The sequence below is a fragment of the Nerophis lumbriciformis genome, linkage group LG13 (genome assembly GCF_033978685.3).
Source record: "Nerophis lumbriciformis linkage group LG13, RoL_Nlum_v2.1, whole genome shotgun sequence".
Lineage (NCBI taxonomy): Eukaryota > Metazoa > Chordata > Actinopteri > Syngnathiformes > Syngnathidae > Nerophis > Nerophis lumbriciformis.
The window spans coordinates 8,671,971-8,694,910 of NC_084560.2; the positions used below are offsets into that span (position 1 = coordinate 8,671,971).

At 40.0% G+C, this 22,940-nt stretch overlaps 1 protein-coding gene across 1 annotated transcript in view; it reads left to right on the plus strand.

Moving 5' to 3' along the window:
• asmt (acetylserotonin O-methyltransferase) overlaps positions 1-22,940 on the plus strand; it is a 120,395-nt gene that overhangs the window by 19,510 nt on the left and 77,945 nt on the right. Inside the window, exon 5 of the mRNA XM_061971752.2 lies at positions 10,981-11,049. Coding sequence (XP_061827736.1) covers positions 10,981-11,049 — 69 coding nt within the window. The remainder of the gene's footprint in view (positions 1-10,980; positions 11,050-22,940) is intronic.

Consider the following 22,940-nt stretch of genomic DNA (forward strand, 5'->3'; position numbering starts at 1 on the left):
GGTGCTGAAATGCAAAAAGTCAGTGTTCAAAAACAAGGAAAAAAAAAAAAAAATTAGGGGTATTTTATTTGAACTATTTTTCTTGTTTTTGAACACTGACTTTTTGCAGTGTGTTGCTTAGGAGGTGAAGTGTGTCTCTCTTTACTAGCTTCGTCGAAGCATGTTGCTTTTGTAGCTGTTTCGGCAGATTTGAATTGCGAGGATAGGATCTTTGATCCAAGACACAACTTACATTCAACCAAAATGTTCTTTTCTTTGTGGTCGACAAAAGAAAAGTAGTGAGAATATCTCCATGTTAAGAAACTCGGCTTCGGCTTGTCTTGTTAGAAAACACAGACGCGCCCCCTCCCACACACACACACCCACAACTCTTCTCAGTTTCTAGCTGATAATACATAAAAAATAACGTAAAATAACGCAGTAACGCATCATGTAGTAACGGTAACTGAGTTACTGAATATAAAAAATAACGCGTTAGATTACTATTTACCGCCAAAAGTAGAGGCGTTACAGTAAATGGTGAGTATATACTTATTTTAACGCCTCTACTTTTGGCGGTAAATAGTAATCTAACGCGTTATTTTTTATATTCAGTAACTCAGTTACCGTTACTACATAATGCGTTACTGCGTTATTTTACGTTATTTTTTATGTAGTATCAGCTAGAAACTGAGAAGAGTTGTGGGTGTGTGTGTGTGTGTGTGTGTGTGTGGGAGGGGGCGTGTCTGTGTTTACTAACAAGACAAGCCGAAGCCGAGTTTCTTAACATGGAGATAGTCTCACTACTTTTCTTTTGTCGACCACAAAGAAAAGAACATTTTGGTTGAATGTAAGTTGTGTCTTGGATCAAAGATCCTATCCTCGCAATTCAAATCTGCCGAAACAGCTACAAAAGCAACATGCTTTGACGAAGCTAGTAAAGAGAGACACACTTCACCTCCTAAGCAACACACTGCAAAAAGTCAGTGTTCAAAAACAAGAAAAAAAAAATACAAGAATTAGGGGTATTTTATTTGAACTAAGCAAAATGATCTGCCAATAGAACAAGAAAATTCGGCTTGTCAAGACTTTCCAAAACAAGTACAATTAGCTAACCTCAATGAACCCAAAAATATCTTAAAATAAGTATATACTCACCAGTTACTGTAACGCCTCTACTTTTGGCGGTAAATAGTAATCTAACGCGTTATTTTTTATATTCAGTAACTCAGTTACCGTTACTACATGATGCGTTACTGCGTTATTTTACGTTATTTTTTATGTAGTATCAGCTAGAAACTGAGAAGAGTTGTGGGTGTGTGTGTGCGTGTGTGTGTGTGTGTGGGAGGGGGCGTGTCTGTGTTTACTAACAAGACAAGCCGAAGCCGAGTTTCTTAACATGGAGATATTCTCACTACTTTTCTTTTGTCGACCACAAAAAAAAGAACATTTTGGTTGAATGTAAGTTGTGTCTTGGATCAAAGATCCTATCCTCGCAATTCAAATCTGCCGAAACAGCTACAAAAGCAACATGCTTCGACGAAGCGAGTAAAGAGAGACACACTTCACCTCCTAAGCAACACACTGCAAAAAGTCAGTGTTCAAAAACAAGAGAAAAAAAATACAAGAATGAGGGGTATTTTATTTGAACTAAGCAAAATGATCTGCCAATAGAACAAGAAAATTTGGCTTGTCAACACTTTCCAAAACAAGTACAATTAGCGAACCTCAATGAACCCAAAAATATCTTAAAATAAGTATATACTCACCAGTTACTGTAACGCCTCTACCTTTGGCGGTAAATAGTAATCTAACGCGTTATTTTTTATATTCAGTAACTCAGTTACCGTTACTACATGATGCGTTACTGCGTTATTTTACATTATTTTTTATGTAGTTTCAGCTAGAAACTGAGAAGAGCTGTGTGTGTGTGTGTGTGTGTGTGTGTGTGTGTGTGTGTGTGTGTGTGTGTGTGTGTGTGTGTGTGTGTGTGTGTGTGTGTGTGTGTGTATGTGTGGGAGGGGGCGTGTCTGTGTTTTCTAACAAGACAAGCCGACACCGAGTTTCTTAACATGGAGATATTCTCACTACTTTTCTTTTGTCGACCACAGAGAAAAGAACATTTTGGTTGAATGTAAGTTGTGTCTTGGATCAAAGATCCTATCCTCGCAATTCAAATCTGCCGAAACAGCTACAAAAGCAACATGCTTCGACGAAGCTAGTAAAGAGAGACACACTTAACCTCCTAAGCAACACACTGCAAAAAGTCAGTGTTCAAAAACAAGAAAAAAAAAATACAATAATTAGGGGTATTTTATTTGAACTAAGCAAAATGATCTGCCATTAAAACAAGAAAATTCGGCTTGTCAAGACTTTCCAAAACAAGTACAATTAGCTAACCTCAATGAACCCAAAAATATCTTAAAATAAGTATATACTCACCAGTTACTGTAACGCCTCTACCTTTGGCGGTAAATAGTAATCTAACGCGTTATTTTTTATATTCAGTAACTCAGTTACCGTTACTACATGATGCGTTACTGCGTTATTTTACGTTATTTTTAATGTAGTATCAGCTAGAAACTGAGAAGAGTTGTGTGTGTGTGTGTGTGTGTGTGTGTGTGTGTGTGTGTGTGTGTGTGTGTGTGTGTGTGTGTGGGTGTGTGTGTGTGTGTGTGTGTGTGTGTGGGAGGGGGCGTGTCTGTGTTTACTAACAAGACAAGCCGAAGCCGAGTCTCTTAACATGGAGATATGCTCACTACTTTTCTTTTGTCGACCACAAAGAAAAGAACATTTTGGTTGAATGTAAGTTGTGTCTTGGATCAAAGATCCTATCCTCGCAATTCAAATCTGCTGAAACAGCTACAAAAGCAACATGCTTCGACAAAGCGAGTAAAAAGAGACACACTTCACCTCCTAAGCAACACACTGCAAAAAGTCAGTGTTCAAAAACAAGAAAGAAAAAAATACAAGAATTAGGGGTGTTTTATTTGAACTAAGCAAAATGATCTGCCAATAGAACAAGAAAATTTGGCTTGTCAAGACTTTCCAAAACAAGTACAATTAGCTAACCTCAATGAACCCAAAAATATCTTAAAATAAGTATATACTCACCAGTTACTGTAACGCCTCTACTTTTGGCGGTAAATAGTAATCTAACGCGTTATTTTTTTATATCCAGTAACTCAGTTACCGTTACTACATGATGCGTTACTGCGTTATTTTACGTTATTTTTTATGTAGTATCAGCTAGAGACTGAGAAGAGTTGTGGTGTGTGTGTGTGTGTGTGTGTGTGTGTGTGTGTGTGTGTGTGTGTGTGTGTGTGTGTGTGTGTGTGTGTGTGTGTGTGTGTGTGTGTGTGTGTGTGTGTGGGAGGGGGCGTGTCTGTGTTTACTAACAAGACAAGCCGAAGCCGAGTCTCTTAACATGGAGATATTCTCACTACTTTTCTTTTGTCGACCACAAAGAAAATAACATTTTGGTTGAATGTAAGTTGTGTCTTGGATCAAAGATCCTATCCTCGCTATTCAAATCTACCGAAACAGCTACAAAAGCAACATGCTTCGACAAAGCTAGTAAAGAGAGACACACTTCATCTCCTAAGCAACACACTGCAAAAAGTCAGTGTTCAAAAACAAGAGAAAAAAAAATACAAGAATGAGGGGTATTTTATTTGAACTAAGCAAAATGATCTGCCAATAGAACAAGAAAATTCGGCTTGTCAAGACTTTCCAAAACAAGTACAATTAGCGAACCTCAATGAACCCAAAAATATCTTAAAATAAGTATATACTCACCAGTTACTGTAACGCCTCTACTTTTGGCGGTAAATAGTAATCTAATGCGTTATTTTTTATATTCAGTAACTCAGTTACCGTTACTAAATGATGCGTTACTGCGTTATTTTACGCTATTTTTTTTATGTAGTATCAGCTAGAAACTGTGTGTGTGTGGAAGGGGGCGTGTCTGTGTTTACTAACAAGACAAGCCGAAGCCGAGTTTCTTAACATGGAGATATTCTCACTACTTTTCTTTTGTCGACCACAAAGAAAAGAACATTTTGGTTGAATGTAAGTTGTGTCTTGGATCAAAGATCCTATCCTCGCTATTCAAATCTGCCGAAACAGCTACAAAAGCAACATGCTTCGGCCAAGCTAGTAAAGAGAGACACACTTCACCTCCTAAGCAACACACTGCAAAAAGTCAGTGTTCAAAAACAAGAAAAAAAAAATACAAGAATTAGGGGTATTTTATTTGAACTAAGCAAAATTATCTGCCAATAGAACAAGAAAATTCGTCTCGTCAAGACTTTCCAAAATAAGTACAATTAGCTAACCTCAATGAACCCAAAAATATCTTAAAATAAGTATATACTCACCAGTTACTGTAACGCCTCTACTTTTGGCGGTGAATAGTAATCTAACGCGTTATTTTTTATATTCAGTAACTCAGTTACCGTTACTACATGATGCGTTACTGCGTTATTTTACATTATTTTCTATGTAGTATCAGCTAGAAACTGAGAAGAGTTGTGTGTGTGTGTGTGTGTGTGTGTGTGTGTGTGTGTGTGTGGGAGGGGGCGTGTCTGTGTTTACTAACAAGACAAGCCGAAGCCGAGTTTTTTTAACATGGAGATATTCTCACTACTTTTCTTTTGTCGACCACAAAGAAAAGAACATTTTGGTTAAATGTAAGTTGTGTCTTGGATCAAAGATCCTATCCTCGCAATTCAAATCTGCCGAAACAGCTACAAAAGCAACATGCTTCGACGAAGCTAGTAAAGAGAGACACACTTCACCTCCTAAGCAACACGCTGCAAAAAGTCAGTGTTCAAAAACAAGAAGAAAAAAAATACAAGAATTAGGGGTATTTTATGTGAACTAAGCAAAATGATCTGCCAATAGAACAAGAAAATTTGGCTTGTCAAGACTTTCCAAAACAAGTACAATTAGCTAACCTCAATGAACCCAAAAATATCTTAAAATAAGTATATACTCACCAGTTACTGTAACACCTCTACTTTTGGCGGTAAATAGTAATCTAACGCGTTATTTTTTATATTCAGTAACTCAGTTACCGTTACTACATGATGCGTTACTGCGTTATTTTACGTTATTTTTTTATGTAGTATCAGCTAGAAACTGAGAAGAGTTGTGGGTGTGTGTGTGTGTGTGTGTGTGTGTGTGTGTGTGTGTGTGTGTGTGTGTGTGTGGGAGGAGGCGTGTCTGTGTTTACTAACAAGACAAGCCGAAGCCGAGCATTTAACTACTTTTCTTTTGTTGACCACAAAGAAAAGAACATTTTGGTTGAATGTAAGTTGTGTCTTGGATCAAAGATCCTATCCTCGCAATTCAAATCTGCTGAAACAGCTACAAAAGCAACATGCTTCGACAAAGCGAGTAAAAAGAGACACACTTCACCTCCTAAGCAACACACTGCAAAAAGTCAGTGTTCAAAAACAAGAAAAAAAAAAAATACAAGAATTAGGGGTGTTTTATTTGAACTAAGCAAAATGATCTGCCAATAGGACAAGAAAATTTGGCTTGTCAAGACTTTCCAAAACAAATACAATTAGCTAACCTCAATGAACCCCAAAATATCTTAAAATAAGTATATACTCACCAGTTACTGTAACGCCTCTACTTTTGGCGGTAAATAGTAATCTAACGCGTTATTTTTTTATATCCAGTAACTCAGTTACCGTTACTACATGATGCGTTACTGCGTTATTTTACGTTATTTTTTATGTAGTATCAGCTAGAGACTGAGAAGAGTTGTGTGTGTGTGTGTGTGTGTGTGTGTGTGTGTGTGGGAGGGGGCGTGTCTGTGTTTACTAACAAGACAAGCCGAAGCCGAGTTTCTTAACATGGAGATATTCTCACTACTTTTCTTTTGTCGACCACAAAGAAAAGAACATTTTGGTTGAATGTAAGTTGTGTCTTGGATCAAAGATCCTATCCTCGCAATTCAAATCTGCCGAAACAGCTACAAAAGCAACATGCTTCAACGAAGCTAGTAAAGAGAGACACACTTCACCTCCTAAGCAACACACTGCAAAAAGTCAGTGTTCAAAAACAAGGAAAGAACAAAACAAAAATTAGGGGTATTTTATTTGAACTAAGCAAAATGATCTGCCATTAAAACAAGAAAATTCGGCTTGTCAAGACTTTCCAAAACAAGTACAATTAGCTAACCTCAATGAACCCAAAAATATCTTAAAATAAGTATATACTCACCAGTTACTGTAACGCCTCTACCTTTGGCGGTAACTAGTAATCTAACGCGTTATTTTTTATATTCAGTAACTCAGTTACCGTTACTACATGATGCGTTACTGCGTTATTTTACGTTATTTTTTATGTAGTATCAGCTAGAAACTGAGAAGAGTTGTGTGTGTGTGTGTGTGTGTGTGTGTGTGTGTGTGTGTGTGTGTGTGTGTGTGTGTGTGTGTGTGTGTGTGTGGGAGGGGGCGTGTCTGTGTTTACTAACAAGACAAGCCGAAGCCGAGTCTCTTAACATGGAGATATTCTCACTACTTTTCTTTTGTCGACCACAAAGAAAAGAACATTTTGGTTGAATGTAAGTTGTGTCTTGGATCAAAGATCCTATCCTCGCTATTCAAATCTACCGAAACAGCTACAAAAGCAACATGCTTCGGCCAAGCTAGTAAAGAGAGACACACTTCACCTCCTAAGCAACACACTGCAAAAAGTCAGTGTTCAAAAATTAGGGGTATTTTATTTGAACTAAGCAAAATTATCTGCCAATTGAACAAGAAAATTTGGCTTGTCAAGACTTTCCAAAACAAGTAAAATTAGCTAACTTCAATGAACCCCACAATACCTTAAAATAAGTATATTCTCACTAATAACAAGTGCACTTTTCTTGGTAGAAAAAAATTGAGACCTTTTTTCTCAATATGTTGACAAATATTCTTAAATGAAGTAAATGCTAGTGCCATTATCTTGACATCATGATATGCGCTCGGCATTACATTTCTTGAAACCAGCAAACTTATACTAAAAACTAATTTATTGTTCTTAATGGAAAGGCAACAAGGCAATATCTTGTTACTCTCGAGGTCTCCTAGCCGCTCATGCAAATTATATTGTCTAAAAATGCATTTTTCCATGGATAACATGACATCATCACGCCAAGTGCGTCTTCTTTCAGTCAATTAGTGCGCATATACACAGCCCAAAAATGTTTTAATTGTAATTTTGAAGAATTCATCTGAATGTGCATGAACTATTTCTGTTCAAAATAGTTAGAAATGTTAAATGTTTAAATATTAACTGTCAGTTTACTGTACTGTGCCAACTGTACTACTATATGAGTACCTATTTTCTATTGTTTAATTTAAAATAAAACAGCAAAGTCCATTTGGCTGTCTGTCATGACTTGGTCCTTGGGTTTAGTTTTTCCAGAAGGCAACGGAAAGTTGGCTCGGGCGAGACGGGAATGTGAGTACATAATTTATTACTGTCAAAAAAGTACAAACGAAAAGCGCGCACAGTGGCGGAGAACAAACTATGAAACCAAAAAGACTATAGCACAAAGGCAGAAACTGTGAACAATGAAACACACTAACTGTGGTATTAATAAACAAAAACTTACTTGGCATGGACTAAAAAGAGCAGCATGAACGATGGACATGTGCAGAGCATAAATGTGGGATGTCACCAGAAAGACAAACTGAAAACAATGAACTTAAATACTACAGACATGATTAACGAAAACAGGTGCGTGACTCAAAACGTGAAACAGGTGCGTGACGTGACAGGTGAAAACTAATGGGTTGCTATGGAAACAAAACAAGGGAGTGAACAAAAAGTCCAAAAACAAAACCGAACATGACTAAAACAAAACACGATCCCACAGACATGACACTGTCATCCGTTTTAATTATGAGACACAATTGTGTCAAGTCAAGATTTTTTTTTTCATGCTTGAAATAAGAAATGATTACTTTAAAAAAGTAGTTTTATATTTGTGAGTGTTGATGACACAGCTTTGCAACAGTTGATATTCTAGTTTCAAGCATGTTTTACTCAATATAGGTCATCAAATCTCAGCTACAAGCTGTAATATCTTACTGAGATCATTTAGGACAAAAACCCTTAAAACAAGTAAAACACTCGAACATAAAATCTGCTTAGTGAGAAGAATGATCTTATCAGACAGAAAATAAGCAAATATCACCCTTATTTGACATATTTTATCTTACTTAAATTTCAGTTTTTGCAGTGTACTCACATTTACTGGCAATGGTTTTTTTTGGTGTCATTCAGTCTGTCAGCCATCTATAACGTTTTTACTCGTATAGATTCGTTATTAATCACTCCAAGCAACATTTGTAAGTTTTACAATATAACTAAAACAATTCTTACTTACTAAAGCGTCCCATGTGTGATGTCTGTAGGAGTGTTTTCATGCATATTTGTACGTGCTATCGTAATGTAATCAAGCTAGCGCCGTTAGCAATAGCTAATACGCTAGCAGGTTTACGAGTATCGGTGTCAGTATTATTAAATTACAACGGCATTCTTTTTGTATTGTTTCAGTTTCACAAATTCCTCTGTAAATTCACCAAAACATCACCGTGGAGTTATTGAGTCTGTTTAGCTGATTCCGCAGCTGGTGGGTCCATGACGATGACTTGTGTTTTGTTTGATAAGCCGTTTTACTGCCCTGTTACAGACATTGTTTGGAATCTATTAAGGTATGTACAAAACCCAAAACCAGTGAATTTGGCACATTGTGTAATTCGTTAAAAAAAACAGAATACAATAATTTGCAGATAATTTTCCACTTTTATTCAATTGAATAGACTGCAAAGACAATATATTTAATGTTCAAACTGAGAAAAGTAATTTTTTTTTGCAAATAGTCATTAACTTAGAATTTAATGGCAGCAACACATTGCAAAGAAGTTGTCACAGGGGCATTTTTACCACTGTGTTGCATGGCCTTTCCTTTTAACAACACTCAGTAAACGTTTGGGAACTGAGGAGACACATTTTTGAAGCTTCTCAGGTGGACTTCTTTCCCATTCTTGCTTGATGTACAGCTTAAGTTGTTCAACAGTCCGGGGGTCTCCGTTGTGGTATTTTAGGCTTCATAATGCGCCACACATTTTCAACGGGAGACAGGTCTGGACTACAGGCAGGCCAGTCTAGTACCCGCACTCATTTATTATGAAGCCACGTTGATGTAACACGTGGCTTGGCATTGTCTTGCTGAAATAAGCAGGGGCGTCCATGGTAGCGTTGCTTGGATGGCAACATATGTTGCTCCAAAACCTGTATGTACCTTTCAGCATTAATGGCGCCTTCACAGATGTGTAAGTTACCCATGTCTTGGGCACTAATACACCCCCATACCATCACACATGCTGGCTTTTACACTTTGCGCCTATAACAATCCGGATGGTTCTTTTCCTCTTTGATCCTGAGGACACAGCATCCACAGTTTCCAAAAACAATTTGAAATGTGGACTTGTCTGGCCACAGAACACTTTTCCACTTTGCATCAGTCCATCTTAGATGAGCTCAGGCCCAGCGAAGCCAACGGCGTTTCTGGGTGTTGTTGATAAATCGCTTTCGCCTTGCATAGTAGAGTTTTAACTTGCACTTACAGATGTAGCGACCAACTGTAGTTACTGATAGTGGTTTTCTGGAGTGTTCCTGAGCCCATGTGGTGATATCCTTTACACACCGATGTCACTTTTTGATGCAGTACCGCCTGAGGAATCAAAGGTCACGGGCATTGCCGCTTACGTGCAGTGATTTCTCCAGATTCTCTGAATCTTTTGATGATATTGCAGACCGTGGGTGGTAAAATCCTTGCAATAGCTGGTTGAGAAATGTTGTTTTTAAACAATTTGCTCACGCATTTGTTGACAAATTGGTGACTCTCGCCCCATCCTTGTTTGTGAATGACTGAGCATTTCATGGAAGCTGCTTTTATACCCAATCATGGCACCCACCTGTTCCCAATTAGCCCGTTCACCTGTGGGGAGTTCCAAATAAGTGTTTGATGAGCATTCCTCAACTTTCTCAGTCTTTTTTGCCATTTATGCCAGCTTTTTTGAAACATGTTGCAGGCATCAAATTCCAAATGAGCTAATATTTGCAAAACATAACAAAGTTTTCCATTTCAAATGTTAAATATCTTGTCTTTGCAGTCTATTCAATTGAGTATAAGTTGAAAAGGATTTGTAAATCATTGTGTGGACGTTGCGTCCTCACAGCCAAGCGTGCAGGTTTTAACAAGGTTTTAATAATAATGTTTTCACAAAAGTTTTCTCTCCAGTAGAACGTGACTTTTCAGTCACGTCCGTATCCTCTCTCCCCTCCTCCTCCCGGCCGCTTACTGTTAAAGACAAGAGATGATTAGATTAACACCTACCACCTGTGAAATCTAATCACCTGCCAGCTGTGTCTCGCCGTCAGCACTGCCACGACCCCGTCTGATGGTGCTCTGTCCTCAGCACCATGGACAGAGGCGGTGACCTTTGCTCCTGCAGACAGCGCTGGCCACATATCCCTCCACATATTGTATTCTGTTTTTATTTACCATTTACACATGACAACTTCACTGCTTTTGGGTTTTTGTAATTGTTTCCCTTGTTTGCACTTTGCGATGCTATATTCTCTTTTGCTAGCCATTTGTCAGTCTAATTCTATTACCTGTGAACGATTTGTATTTTCATTTTCATTTTGAAAAGTTCACATTCCGTTTGTTTAACATAGAAAGTGCGATACTAATATGTCCTACATAACATAGTGAATAATCGTGATTAACAATCGTGATTTCAATATTGATGAAAATAACTGTGATGATTATTTTGGCCATAGTGGTGCAGCCCTTGCCAAATGTGTGTTTAGTGTTGACATGAATGCAACATGGATGTTGCAATAGGAGCCAGAAGTAGACTCACACAATGATGTTTTAGTATCAAGTTTTATAAAACAAAACATGTATTTTTTGTGTTCTAGGGACGGAAGAAACCAATACGAGAAAGCCTTTGGCGTCAGCTCGGAGGACTTATTCGAGGCCCTCTACAGGTAACAATCTTTGATGAAGATGCACAGACAATATTTTTATTCCCTCCATGGACGCATGATGGTGTTCATACAGCAGAATACGTGTCTTCAGGATTCACTGCTGTTTCCCACTTGCAACAAGAATTGTATTTGATCAGTCGGGAGTGCACTCACTTTTGTTGCCAACATTTTAGTACATTAGTGGGGTAGAAAATGGATGGATGGATGGATAGTGGTTGCGTTATTAGAGTGGACAGTAAATGCACACTGTTATGCAATACTGTATATACTATATACATATATGTATATATATGTATGTATATATATATATATATATATATATATATATATATATATATATATACACATATATACATACATATGTACATATATGTATGTATATGTATATAAATATATACATATATATATACATATATACATATATTTATATATATGTATGTGTATATATATTTATACATACATATATATATATATATATATATATATATATATATATATATACACATATATACATGTAGGTATATATGTGTATATGTATATATATATATGCATATGTATATATGTATATATATATATATATATATGCATATATATATGTATATGTATATATGTGTATATATATATATATATGTGTATATGTGTGTATACATATATATGTGTGTATATATATATATATATATATACACACATATATATATATTAGAGATGCGCGGATAGGCAATTATTTCATCCGCAACCGCATCAGAAAGTCGTCAACCATCCGCAATCCACCCGATATAACATTTGATCAGAACCGCATCCGCCCGCACCCGCCCGTTGTTATATATCTAATATAGACGATGCATGGCATTAGTGAGGTTATAAAGCTTTTGCCTGTTAAAGAAAGGAGACTGATCCAATGCAGTACAGACATTCGCGTGCCACGCTGTCACGACCCAGACGCACACCAGTGCGCAATCATATGGGAGCCGCGCTGAGCTCCAAGCGCGTCTCGCTGCCGGCGACGGCCGGGTATATGGGCCCGACGCTCCAGCGCCATCCATTTTCAGGGCTAGTTGATTCGGCAGGTGGGTTGTTAAACACTCCTTAGCGGGTTCCAACTTCCATGGCCACCGTCCTACCTGCTGTCTATATCAACCAGGGTGAGCCCCACCCCTTTCGTGAGCGCACTGCGCGCGGAGTGACCCCTGTTACGCGCCCCCGGCAACAGGGGTGGCGGGCAGGTAAGCTGCGCGGGCGGAGCGCGCGGAGTGACCCCTGTTACGAGCCCCCGGCCACGGGGGTGGCGGGCAGGTAAGCTGCTTATCTGCTGCGCGTGACGCCGGCCGCGGCGAAGGCGGACGAGGTAGGGTGTCAGTGCGGGGCGCGGTGGTGACCCTGGACGTGCGTCGGGCCCTTCTCGCGGATCGCCTCAGCTACGGCTCCCGGTGGGGCCCTCTCGGGGGAAGGGGCCTCGGTCCCGGACCCCGGCGAGGCGTCCCTTCTCCGCTCCGTAAAAGTGTCCATCTCTTTTTTTTTTTCTTTCTTCTGTTGTGGCATATGCAGCAGGTGCCTGCTCGTTTTTCGTATGTGGGTAACAACATTTAACTATGTATATATATTTCCGAATTGGTTTAACTGCCACCCGCCTGAATCTATTTAAAATCAAATTTTTTTTTATAATTTGAACCACCCGACCCGACCCGACCCGCGGATAAAATCAAATTTTTTTTTATTTCATCCGCCCGATCCGCGGATAATCCGCGGACTCCGCGGTTGTGCCCGCAAACCGCGCATCTCTAATATATATATATATATATATATATATATATATATATATACATACATATGTACATATATGTATGTGTATGTATATAAATATATACATATATATACATATATACATATATTTATATATATATATATGTATGTTTATACATATATATATATATATATATATATATATATATATATACACATATATACATGTAGGTATATATTTGTATGTGTATATGTGTATATGTATATATATATGTATATGTATATATGTATATATATATGCATATATATATATATATATATATATATATATATATATATATATATATATATATATATATATATATATATATATATATATATATATATATATATATATATATATATCCATTTTCTACCGCTTATTCCCTTTGGGGTTGCGGGGGGTGTTCCGGAGCCTATCTCAGCTACAATCGGGCGGAAGGCGGGGTACACCCTGGACAAGTCGCCACCTCATCGCAGGGCCAACACAGATAGACAGACAACATTCACAGTCACATTCACACACTAGGGCCAATTTAGTGTTGCCAATCAACCTATCCCCAGGTGCATGTCTTTGGAGGTGGGAGGAAGCCGGAGTACCCGGAGGGAACCCACGCAGTCACGGGGAGAACATGCAAACTCCACACAGAAAGATCCCGAGCCTGGGATTGAACCCCAGACTACTCAGCACCTTCGTATTGTGACGCACTAACCCCTCTTCCACCGTGCTGCCCTATATATATATATATATATATATATATATATATATATATATATATATATATATATATGTATATAATTATTGAGTTTCCAATCATTTCTACAACTCTTATTTTTTGTGATAGAGTGATTGGAGCACATACTTGTTGGTCACAAAAAACATTCATGAAGTTTGCTTCTTTTATGAATTTATTATGGGTCTACTGAAAATGTGAGCAAATGTGCTGGGTCAAAAGTATACATACAGCAATGTTAATATTTGCTTACATGTCCCTTGGCAAGTTTCACTGCAATAAGGCGCTTTTGGTAGCCATCCACAAGCTTCTGCTTGACTTTTTGACCACTCCTCTTGACAAAATTGGTGCAGTTCAGCTAAATTTGTTGGTTTTCTGACATGTACTTGTTTCTTCAGCATTGTCCACACGTTTAGGACTTTGGATGGCCATTCTAAAACCTTCATTCTTGCCTGATTTAGCCTTTCCTTTACCACTTTTGACGTGTGTTGGGGGTCATTGTCCTGTTGGAACACCCAACTGCGCCCAAGACCCAACCTCCGGGCTGATGATTTTAGGATGTCCTGAAGAATTTGGAGGTAATCCTCCTTTTTCATTGTCCCATTTACTCTCTGTAAAGCAGCAGTTCCATTGGCAGCAAATCAGGCCCAGGGCATAAAACTACCACCACCATGCTTGACGGTAGGGAGGTGTTCCTGGGATTAAAGGCCTCACCTTTTCTCCTCCAAACATATTGCTGGGTATTGTGGCCAAACAGCTAAATTTTTGTTTTATCTGACCACAGAACTTTCCTCCAGAAGGTCTTATCTTTGTCCATGTGATCAGCAGCAAACTTAAGACGAGCCTTAAGGTGTGGCTTCTAGAGGAAGGGCTTCCTTCTTGCAGGGTAGCCTCTCAGTCCATGGCGATGTAAAAAATACACTTGACTGTGGACACTGACACCTGTGTTCCAGCAGCTTCCAATTCATTGCAGACCTTCTTTTTGGTGGTTCTCGGTTGACTCTTGATCATCCTGACCGATTTTGTCTCAGCAGCAGGTGATGGCTTGCGTTTTCTTCCTGATCGTGGCAGTGACAAAACTGTGCCATGCACTTCATACTTACGAACAATTGTCTGCACAGCTGCTTTGAAATGGCTCCAAGTGACTTTCCTGACTTGTTCAAGTCGTGTTTAGACTAAGGTATGTTACCTGGTCGGGAAGTAGTCTTTGCCATTAATCTGAAATAATTTTTTATTCTAAAGCTGTCTTAACAAAGCAAGGAGACTAAAATTGATGCTTAACAATGTATTCTTTAAAAAAGAAGTAAATACACACAACGGCAATACCAGCGCTGGAAAGGACCAAGCTGTCTAAAGTCTGGAGCATTCTGAGAAAATGGTCGCTCTCCACATAGGCTTTTATTCATCTTGCTGCTCTGGTTTGGCAGAGATTGAAACCGAAAGTTAACCTGACAGGTGTGTTGGACAAACACACACATCTGTCCACTTTACCTTTGTCTCGTTCTTGGTACCTTTTCTTCTTTGCCTAAATAAGATACAATGTGTGAATGTTGTCTGTCTATCTGTTTTAGCCCTGTGATGAGGTGGCAACGTGTCCAGGGTGTACTCCACCTTCTGCCCGAATGCAGCTGAGATAGGCTCCAGCACCCCCCACTACCCCAAAAGGGACAAGCGGTAGAAAATGAATGGATGGGTGTTTATATTTTCAAAAACACATTGTGTTTATCTTCTTCGAACAAAACCAAAGCCAGTAACTTCTAAGGCGTTCCATTTTGCCCAAAAGTGGGAAAATATTACCCTGACTGTATTGTACTGACTACACAGCAGCAGTTTTATTGTAACGTGCATCTTAGTTGTACTTACATGCCGTTGAAATTGCCATGTAAAATTGCTAATGCTAATCAGTAGCCTGTGTCAGGTTCAAACACTGATGACATCTATTAAACAAGACAAGAAGCAAGGAATTAAACAGAGACAGAATTAAATTTGGCTCGACGAGGAGAAACGCGTGCACCTGTACCCTTGCACAGTGTCACCACGCTCTGACGAAAGATTGTACGCCTCCTTTTATTTGGACTTTCCCTGATTACATGGCAACAGCTGTTTCTAAGGGAGGGGGGTTGTAAACAGCCATCGCCTTTGATTACAAACAGTTAAAAAAAAAAGGTCGTAAAACAGTTCAAAGAAAAGGTCGCCTGGAGGGGAGTCTGGTACTGCTTGCTCTCCGCTTTGTAGTTCTCAGGTCAAGACAAAATATTTCTGTGAATTATGTTGCGTCGACCAGTTCTTCCTCCCAGGGAATCTAAGTTACTGGTCAGTCCCAAGTTTTTTCGATGACATATATGCTGAGTAAGAAGGACCATCAAGACAGAATAGGAATATTATCAAGTTTTACTGAAATTTCAGGAGATCAGCTTAATCAATACATTCATATCAGCTACTCTAGTTGATCTGACATTCAAACGGAAGAGCCCACTTCTTGCACACAAAGAAAGCCCCCACATCTCCCTCTCGCAACACTGATAAGGAAAGACGTGGGGGTTGTATTCACATTCCGATGGTTTAAGACACTGAACAGACCTCTGAAGACAAGAGAAAATATTTCTGTGAATTATGTTCCGTCAACCAGTTCTTCCTTCCAGGGAATCTAAGTTACTAGTCAATCCCAAATTCTTTCGATGACATATATGCTGAGTAAGAAGGACCATCAAGACAGAATAGGAATATTATCAAGTTTTACTGAAATTTCAGGAGATCAGCTTAATCAATACATTCATATCGGCTACTCTAGTTGATCTGACATTCAAACGGAAGAGCCCACTTCTTGCACACAAAGAAAGCCCCCACCTCTCCCTCTTGCAACACTGATAAGGAAAGGCGTGGGTGTTGTATTCACATTCCGATGGTTTAAGACACTAAACAGACCTCTGAAGACAAGAGAAAATATTTCTGTGAATTAATGTTGCGTCGACCAGTTCTTCCTCCCAGGGAATCTAAGTTACTGGTCAGTCCCAAGTTTTTTCGATGACATATATGCTGAGTAAGAAGGACCATCAAGACAGAATAGGAATATTATCAAATTTTACTGAAATTTCAGGAGATCAGCTTAATCAATACATTCATATCGGCTACTCTAGTTGATCTGACATTCAAACGGAAGAGCCCACTTCTGGCACACAAAGAAAGCCCCCACCTCTCCCTCTCGCAACACTGATAAGGAAAGGCGTGGGTGTTGTATTCACATTCCGATGGTTTAAGACACTAAACAGACCTCTGAAGACAAGAGAAAATATTTCTTTGAATTATGTTGCGTCGACCAGTTCTTCCTCCCAGGGAATCTAAGTTACTGGTCAATCCCAAGTTCTTTCGATGACATATATGCTGAGTAAGAAGGACCATCAAGACAGAATAGGAATATTATCAAGTTTTACTGAAATTTCAGGAGATCAGCTTAATCAATACATTCATATCGGCTACTCTAGTTGATCTGACATTCAAACGGAAGAGCCCACTTCTTACACACAAAGAAAGCCCCCACCTCTCCCTCTTGCAACACTGATAAGGAAAGGCGTTGGTGTTGTATTCACATTCCGATGGTTTAAGACACTAAACAGACCTCTGAAGACAGGAGAAAATATTTCTGTGAATTATGTTGCGTCGACCAGTTCTTCCTCCCAGGGAATCTAAGTTACTGGTCAATCCCAAGTTCTTTCGATGACATATATGCTGAGTAAGAAGGACCATCAAGACAGAATAGAAATATTATCAAGTTTTACTGAAATTTCAGGAGATCAGCTTAATCAATACATTCATATCGGCTACTCTAGTTGATCTGACATTCAAACGGAAGAGCCCACTTCTTGCACACAAAGAAAGCCCCCACCTCTCCCTCTCACAACACTGATAAGGAAAGACGTGGGGGTTGTATTCACATTCCAATGGTTTAAGACACTAAACAGACCTCTGAAGACAAGAGAAACTAGTAGAATATACAAAGGAAAAGTACTAGATGTTTCAAACATGACTATGAACAGAGAAAGAACTCTTAAACATATATGCATTCTCCACAATTACAATACATCAAAGAAACAGAACACCTTCTTGTTGCTTCCCATCCTACACAGTGGAGTTTTACAAGCCTTCTTGGTAGGATCAAAGACAGCTTTAGTCTTCTCGCCGGGCGAGCTGAACTCAATGTAACACAAAGTTTTGTGATAACTTAGATACAATTATTCTGACACCTGTCTATGGCAAATACAATGTAAATTAGCATTTAGCTACCACATTTTGAGAATAATTGGGCTTTTACATAATTTTTGGTGAATCGATGGGTGCCTGTACAAGTAGCGGACTGGGTATCCAGTCAGCCGCTCTGCCCCACATCTTTGGAACTCTTTGCCACCAGACCTTCGTAACTTAGACTCAATATCCCTCTTCAAATCAAGACTCAAAACACACCTATTCCTGACTGCTTATTCATTGTAATCGTCTTTTCTTCTCTATCTTTGTTGTTGTTATTATTGCTGTTTTTATCCAATTAGATTTTATTGTTTTGATTTTGTACGGTGCCCAGAAAGGCGCCTTATAAATAAAATGTATTATTATTATTATAATTATTATTTTCCCTTAATAATAATAATTATAATAATAATAATAGATTTTATTTGTAAAAAGCACTTTACATTGAGTAAACAACCTCAAAGTGCTACAGTGTATTTAAAAATAAAATAAAATCAAATAAAAATAAAAAGATAATAAAACAAAAATAAATAAATAAAAACTAGAACAGCCAAATAGCTAAAGCTAGTATGCATACATCTAAAAAAAAAAAAGGCTTTTTTTTTTTTAATTTTTTTAAAAGAAGGGTTTTTAAGCCTTTTTTAAAAGCATCCACAGTCTGTGGTGCCCTCAGGTGGTCAGGGAGCCCCATTGTTCGTAGCTTTGTCCTCGGAGGTTAGCCTGTCCTGGGGGCATTTCCATGGAGGCACTGGTGGGTTAGTAGGGAGACTTTGAATTCAACCCTGAGTGGAACAGGAAGCCAGTGAATTAAGATCTTTGCAGAAAAGTAGGGGGGTGTGCTCACTTTGCTGCGAGTGCGTTCGTATGCGTTCATTAATTGCATGATTGCCAGCATGCCGAGCGTCTGATTATCTCACAGAAATTGATGCCATTGGAAAAAGCTGCATGCCGTCTGAGAGTAGTCTAAACAAATTGGAATCGGTCCTTGACAAGATGCATTTGCCAACCACCGCCTAATTGATAGAAGAGTAAACACGGACACCTGCTCTCCATGCCGGAAGTTGTTTGTCCGTGTTGATTTCCCCCGAGGATGCGGGGAGGAAATGAGCAGTGGGAACAGCGAGGGGAGTCATTGAGAGCTTTTTCGGAGCAGCATGACTCAGACTCTTGTTTACTGCGTGCCATTTAACCAGCTGCATAATGCACCTGAATCATTTACAGCCAAGTCTGGAAGAGGACTCCAGTTCCAACACTCTAAAAAAAAAAAATAGAGCACAGATTGGACTCCTTTGGAGATTAGGAACACGTACATCAGGGGTGTCAAACTCAAATACAAAATGGGCCAAAATGTAAAACTGAACAAAGCCGCGGGCCAAGGTTGAACAAATTAACCTTTTAATAGGGACCCGAACAAGTTTTGCAGTGAATATTGAACAAGCAAGGCTTATATAACTTTATAGTGACATGCAAAATCCAGTTTCAAATAATAATAATAATAATTCAAAAATATCAATGGCATATCAAATACAATTTAAATAAAAATGGAATGCCTCTTTTCTATTTGCAGCCTTCTGAAGTAAATATCAAGCTTTGAGCTGAGGCAACCTTCATTATCCAACAAAGGTGTTCATCAGTCATTATATCTCAGTCATTATATCTCGTAGTCCACCCGGACCACAGTCCGCTTTTAAGGCACTGCCTTTAACGTCATCTATAAGCTGTCGTCACGTCCGCTTTTCATCCATTCTAACAACGTGCCGGCCCAGTCACAAGATATGTGCGGCTTCTGCATGAGCACACACGGGAATGCAAACGCATACTTGATCAAGAGCCATACAGGTCACTGTGGAAGACCCTTGCTTCCGGGAGAGTTCTCAGGACCATCAACGGACGACATCGTCGTGAGCAGGTTTAGACTTCTTTATTTTTCAATATAAGAAAGTCTTTTGCTGGACGCTTTTCAGCTCCGGCTCCACCTGCTGCTCGATCCGCTTCCCGCTTTTCAGCCGGCCGCGTCTCCGTCTTCGTCGTCTCGCTCTCGCTGTGGACTGTGCTCCGCGTCTCGCCTCTGGCTCTCCACCTCTCCTCCTATCTCTCTCGGCTGTCACGCTTTTATACACAGACAGATTATCTGTTGTGCCCAGCTGCCCGCCCCACGCACCTGTAGTCCATTTGGACGCGGGTCCGCAGGCCACGCCCCCTCGCCGCCATCTTGGAGCGGGCCCCGGTGTCGGACCGCCGGCCCCGCCTCTCCACAGTCACACTGAAGGTGGCCGTATAAACAACTTTAACAATGTTAGAAATATACGCCACACCGTGAATCCACACCAAACAAGAACGACAAACACATTTTGGGAGAACATCCGCATTGTAACACAACATAAACACAACAGAACAAATACCCAGAATCCTTTGCAGCACTAACTCTTCCGGGACGCTACAATATACGCGATGTTCGGGACGGGCACTGAAATCTGATACTCTACAGGGAGGGTTGGCAAGTATGAGAATATGCGGTGTTACCGCGGCACCGCCTCTGAATATAATTGGCGGGCCAGCTCTAGTGTTAATTTGATATCGCCTCAAGGGCCAAGTTAAATTACATGGCCCAAGTTTGGCCCGCGGGCCAGAGTTTGACACCCGTGACGTACAGGACTGAGAACAATAAAGACTTGCTTTTATATTCATCACTCAACCATTTTGCCTTAACGAGACTGATGCTTTTCTAACTGGGATTAATGTCATTAGATGTAGCGTTGTGTTGTGTTGCACTCCATCATCATCATCATCATCATCGGCGGTCACTCGAACGAGTATGACGATCCTCCTGGTAGGGGTGTATCCCTTTATGGAGGATGCCTGTGCGTGACTTAGTCTTACGTGAGGAGACTCGTGCACAGACAGTCTCCGCACGATCAAGACAGAATCAGGTCAGGGTCCAGTGGCATGGAGTCCAAGACAACTGGGGACCCTTTTCTGCTGCTGCAGCCTTCTTCCGCCATCGCAGCCGTTGTGGTAGATCTTAAATCTACCGTCTTCCGCCTGCTTCGCCGTTGAGGTCTTCACCGTATCCCTGGCTAGGGGGAAGTCAGGTACGAGGCCTTTGCCAAGACCCACCTGGGGTAACAGTAGTAAAGGGGTTAAACTCCTAGTGCCCCAAGACCCCATAGAGGAGACTCCACTGCCAAATGGACTTTAACGTCATGCCCAGGACACTGTATTGCACTAAGACACGAGGATACATGTACAGAATGTATGCAATCATCACGACCTCACCCTGGTTCTTTAGTTCTAAAACTGTCTAAAAAGATGAGAGGTGACTAGAAATGAAGTTGAACCGTTTATTCTAGAAGAAAATAGTATGTACAAACAATTGTCATACCAGCGCTTGAGGGAGGGAACCGATCTGTTTAACGGTCGGAAGAATCTTTAAAATAGTTGCCCGTCTCTCATGCTTTTGTCCACCTCAAAACTGAAAGTTAACTTGATGTATGTGTGTGTGTGTGTGTACATTCTCCTCCACTCTTACTCCAGGCTGGTACTTTCCCCTAAACTGCCACGATACCTGCGGCGGTGGGGGCGTGGTTATGGGCGTGGTCACCATGACGTCGTCAAGTAATTAGCCATGATTTTCTTTAAAAAGGCTCAAAAAAATGTATACATCCATTTAAAACAAATTTGTTATTATGAATTAGTATTACCATGTAAATTTGTTATCGTTTTGCCATATATCCCTTTTTGTACTTTGTTGAGATTTTTTCAAGTGTTTCCAGACCTTTTAATGAACTAGCAACAAATCGAGCATCTTCTTCTGGTGTTATTATAGACTGTAGTCGTGTTTAGAGACTCTTGACTTCTGTCCCTCGATGTCCTTGCTGAAAAGTGTTGCGTCGACCAGTTCTTCCTCCCAAATTCAATCCCAAATTCTTTTGATGACATATATGCTGAGTAAGAAGGACCATCAAGACAGAATAGGAATATTATCAAGTTTTACCGAAATTTCAGGAGATCAGCCCACACCAATACATTCATATTGGCTACTCTAGTTGATCTGACATTCAAACAGAAAAAACCTACTCTTTAAAGAAGAAAGCAGCCCTCCCCGCCCCCCTTTCCCAACAGAAAAGGGATGCTTCTCCCTCTTTCAACACTGATAAGGTAAAAAGTGGGGGATGTATTCACATTCCAATGGCTAAGACACTAAACAGACCTATTAAGACAAAGAGAAACTGGTAGAATATACAAAGGAAAAGTACTAGCTTGTCTAAACATGGCTATGAATAAAGAAAGAACTCTTAAACATTTATGCATTCTCCACAAAAGCTAGCTGTAGCGAGCATGACGTCACACTTGCTTGTCGCTGCTGCTCCAGTTGGACTTTCTCTTCTTAAAGGGGAACATTATCACCAGACCTATGTAAGCGTCAATATATACCTTGATGTTGCAGAAAAAAGACCATATATTTTTTTAACAGATTTCCGAACTCTAAATGGGTGAATTTTGGTGAATTAAACGCCTTTCTATTATTCGCTCTCGGAGCGATGACGTCACAACGTGACGTCGCATCGGGAAGCAATCCGCCATTTTCTCAAACACCGAGTGAAATCAGCTCTGTTATTTTCCGTTTTTTCGACTGTTTTCCGTACCTTGGAGACATCATGCCTCGTCGGTGTGTTGTAGGAGGGTGTAACAACACGAACAGGGACGGTAGAGATGCGCGGTTTGCGGACACAACCGCGGAGTCCGCGGATTATCCGCGGATCGGGCGGGTGAAATTTAAAAAAATAAGATTTTATCCGCTCGCGGGTCGGGTCGGGCGGATTAATTAGATTTTTTTTTTTTTTTTTTTTTTTTTTTTTTTTTTTTGCGGGTGGCAGTTAAACCAATTGGGAAATATATATATATAGTTAAATGTTGTTACCCACATACGAAAAACGAGCAGGCACCTGCAGCATATGCCACAACAGAAGAAAAAAAAAAAAAGAGATGGACACTTTTACGGAGCGGAGGGACGCCTCGCCGGGGTCCGGGACCGAGGCTCCTTCCCCCGAGAGGGCCCCACCGGGAGCCGTAGCTGAGGCGATCCGCGAGAAGGGCCCGACGCACGTCCAGGGTCACTACCGCGCCCACCGCACCGAC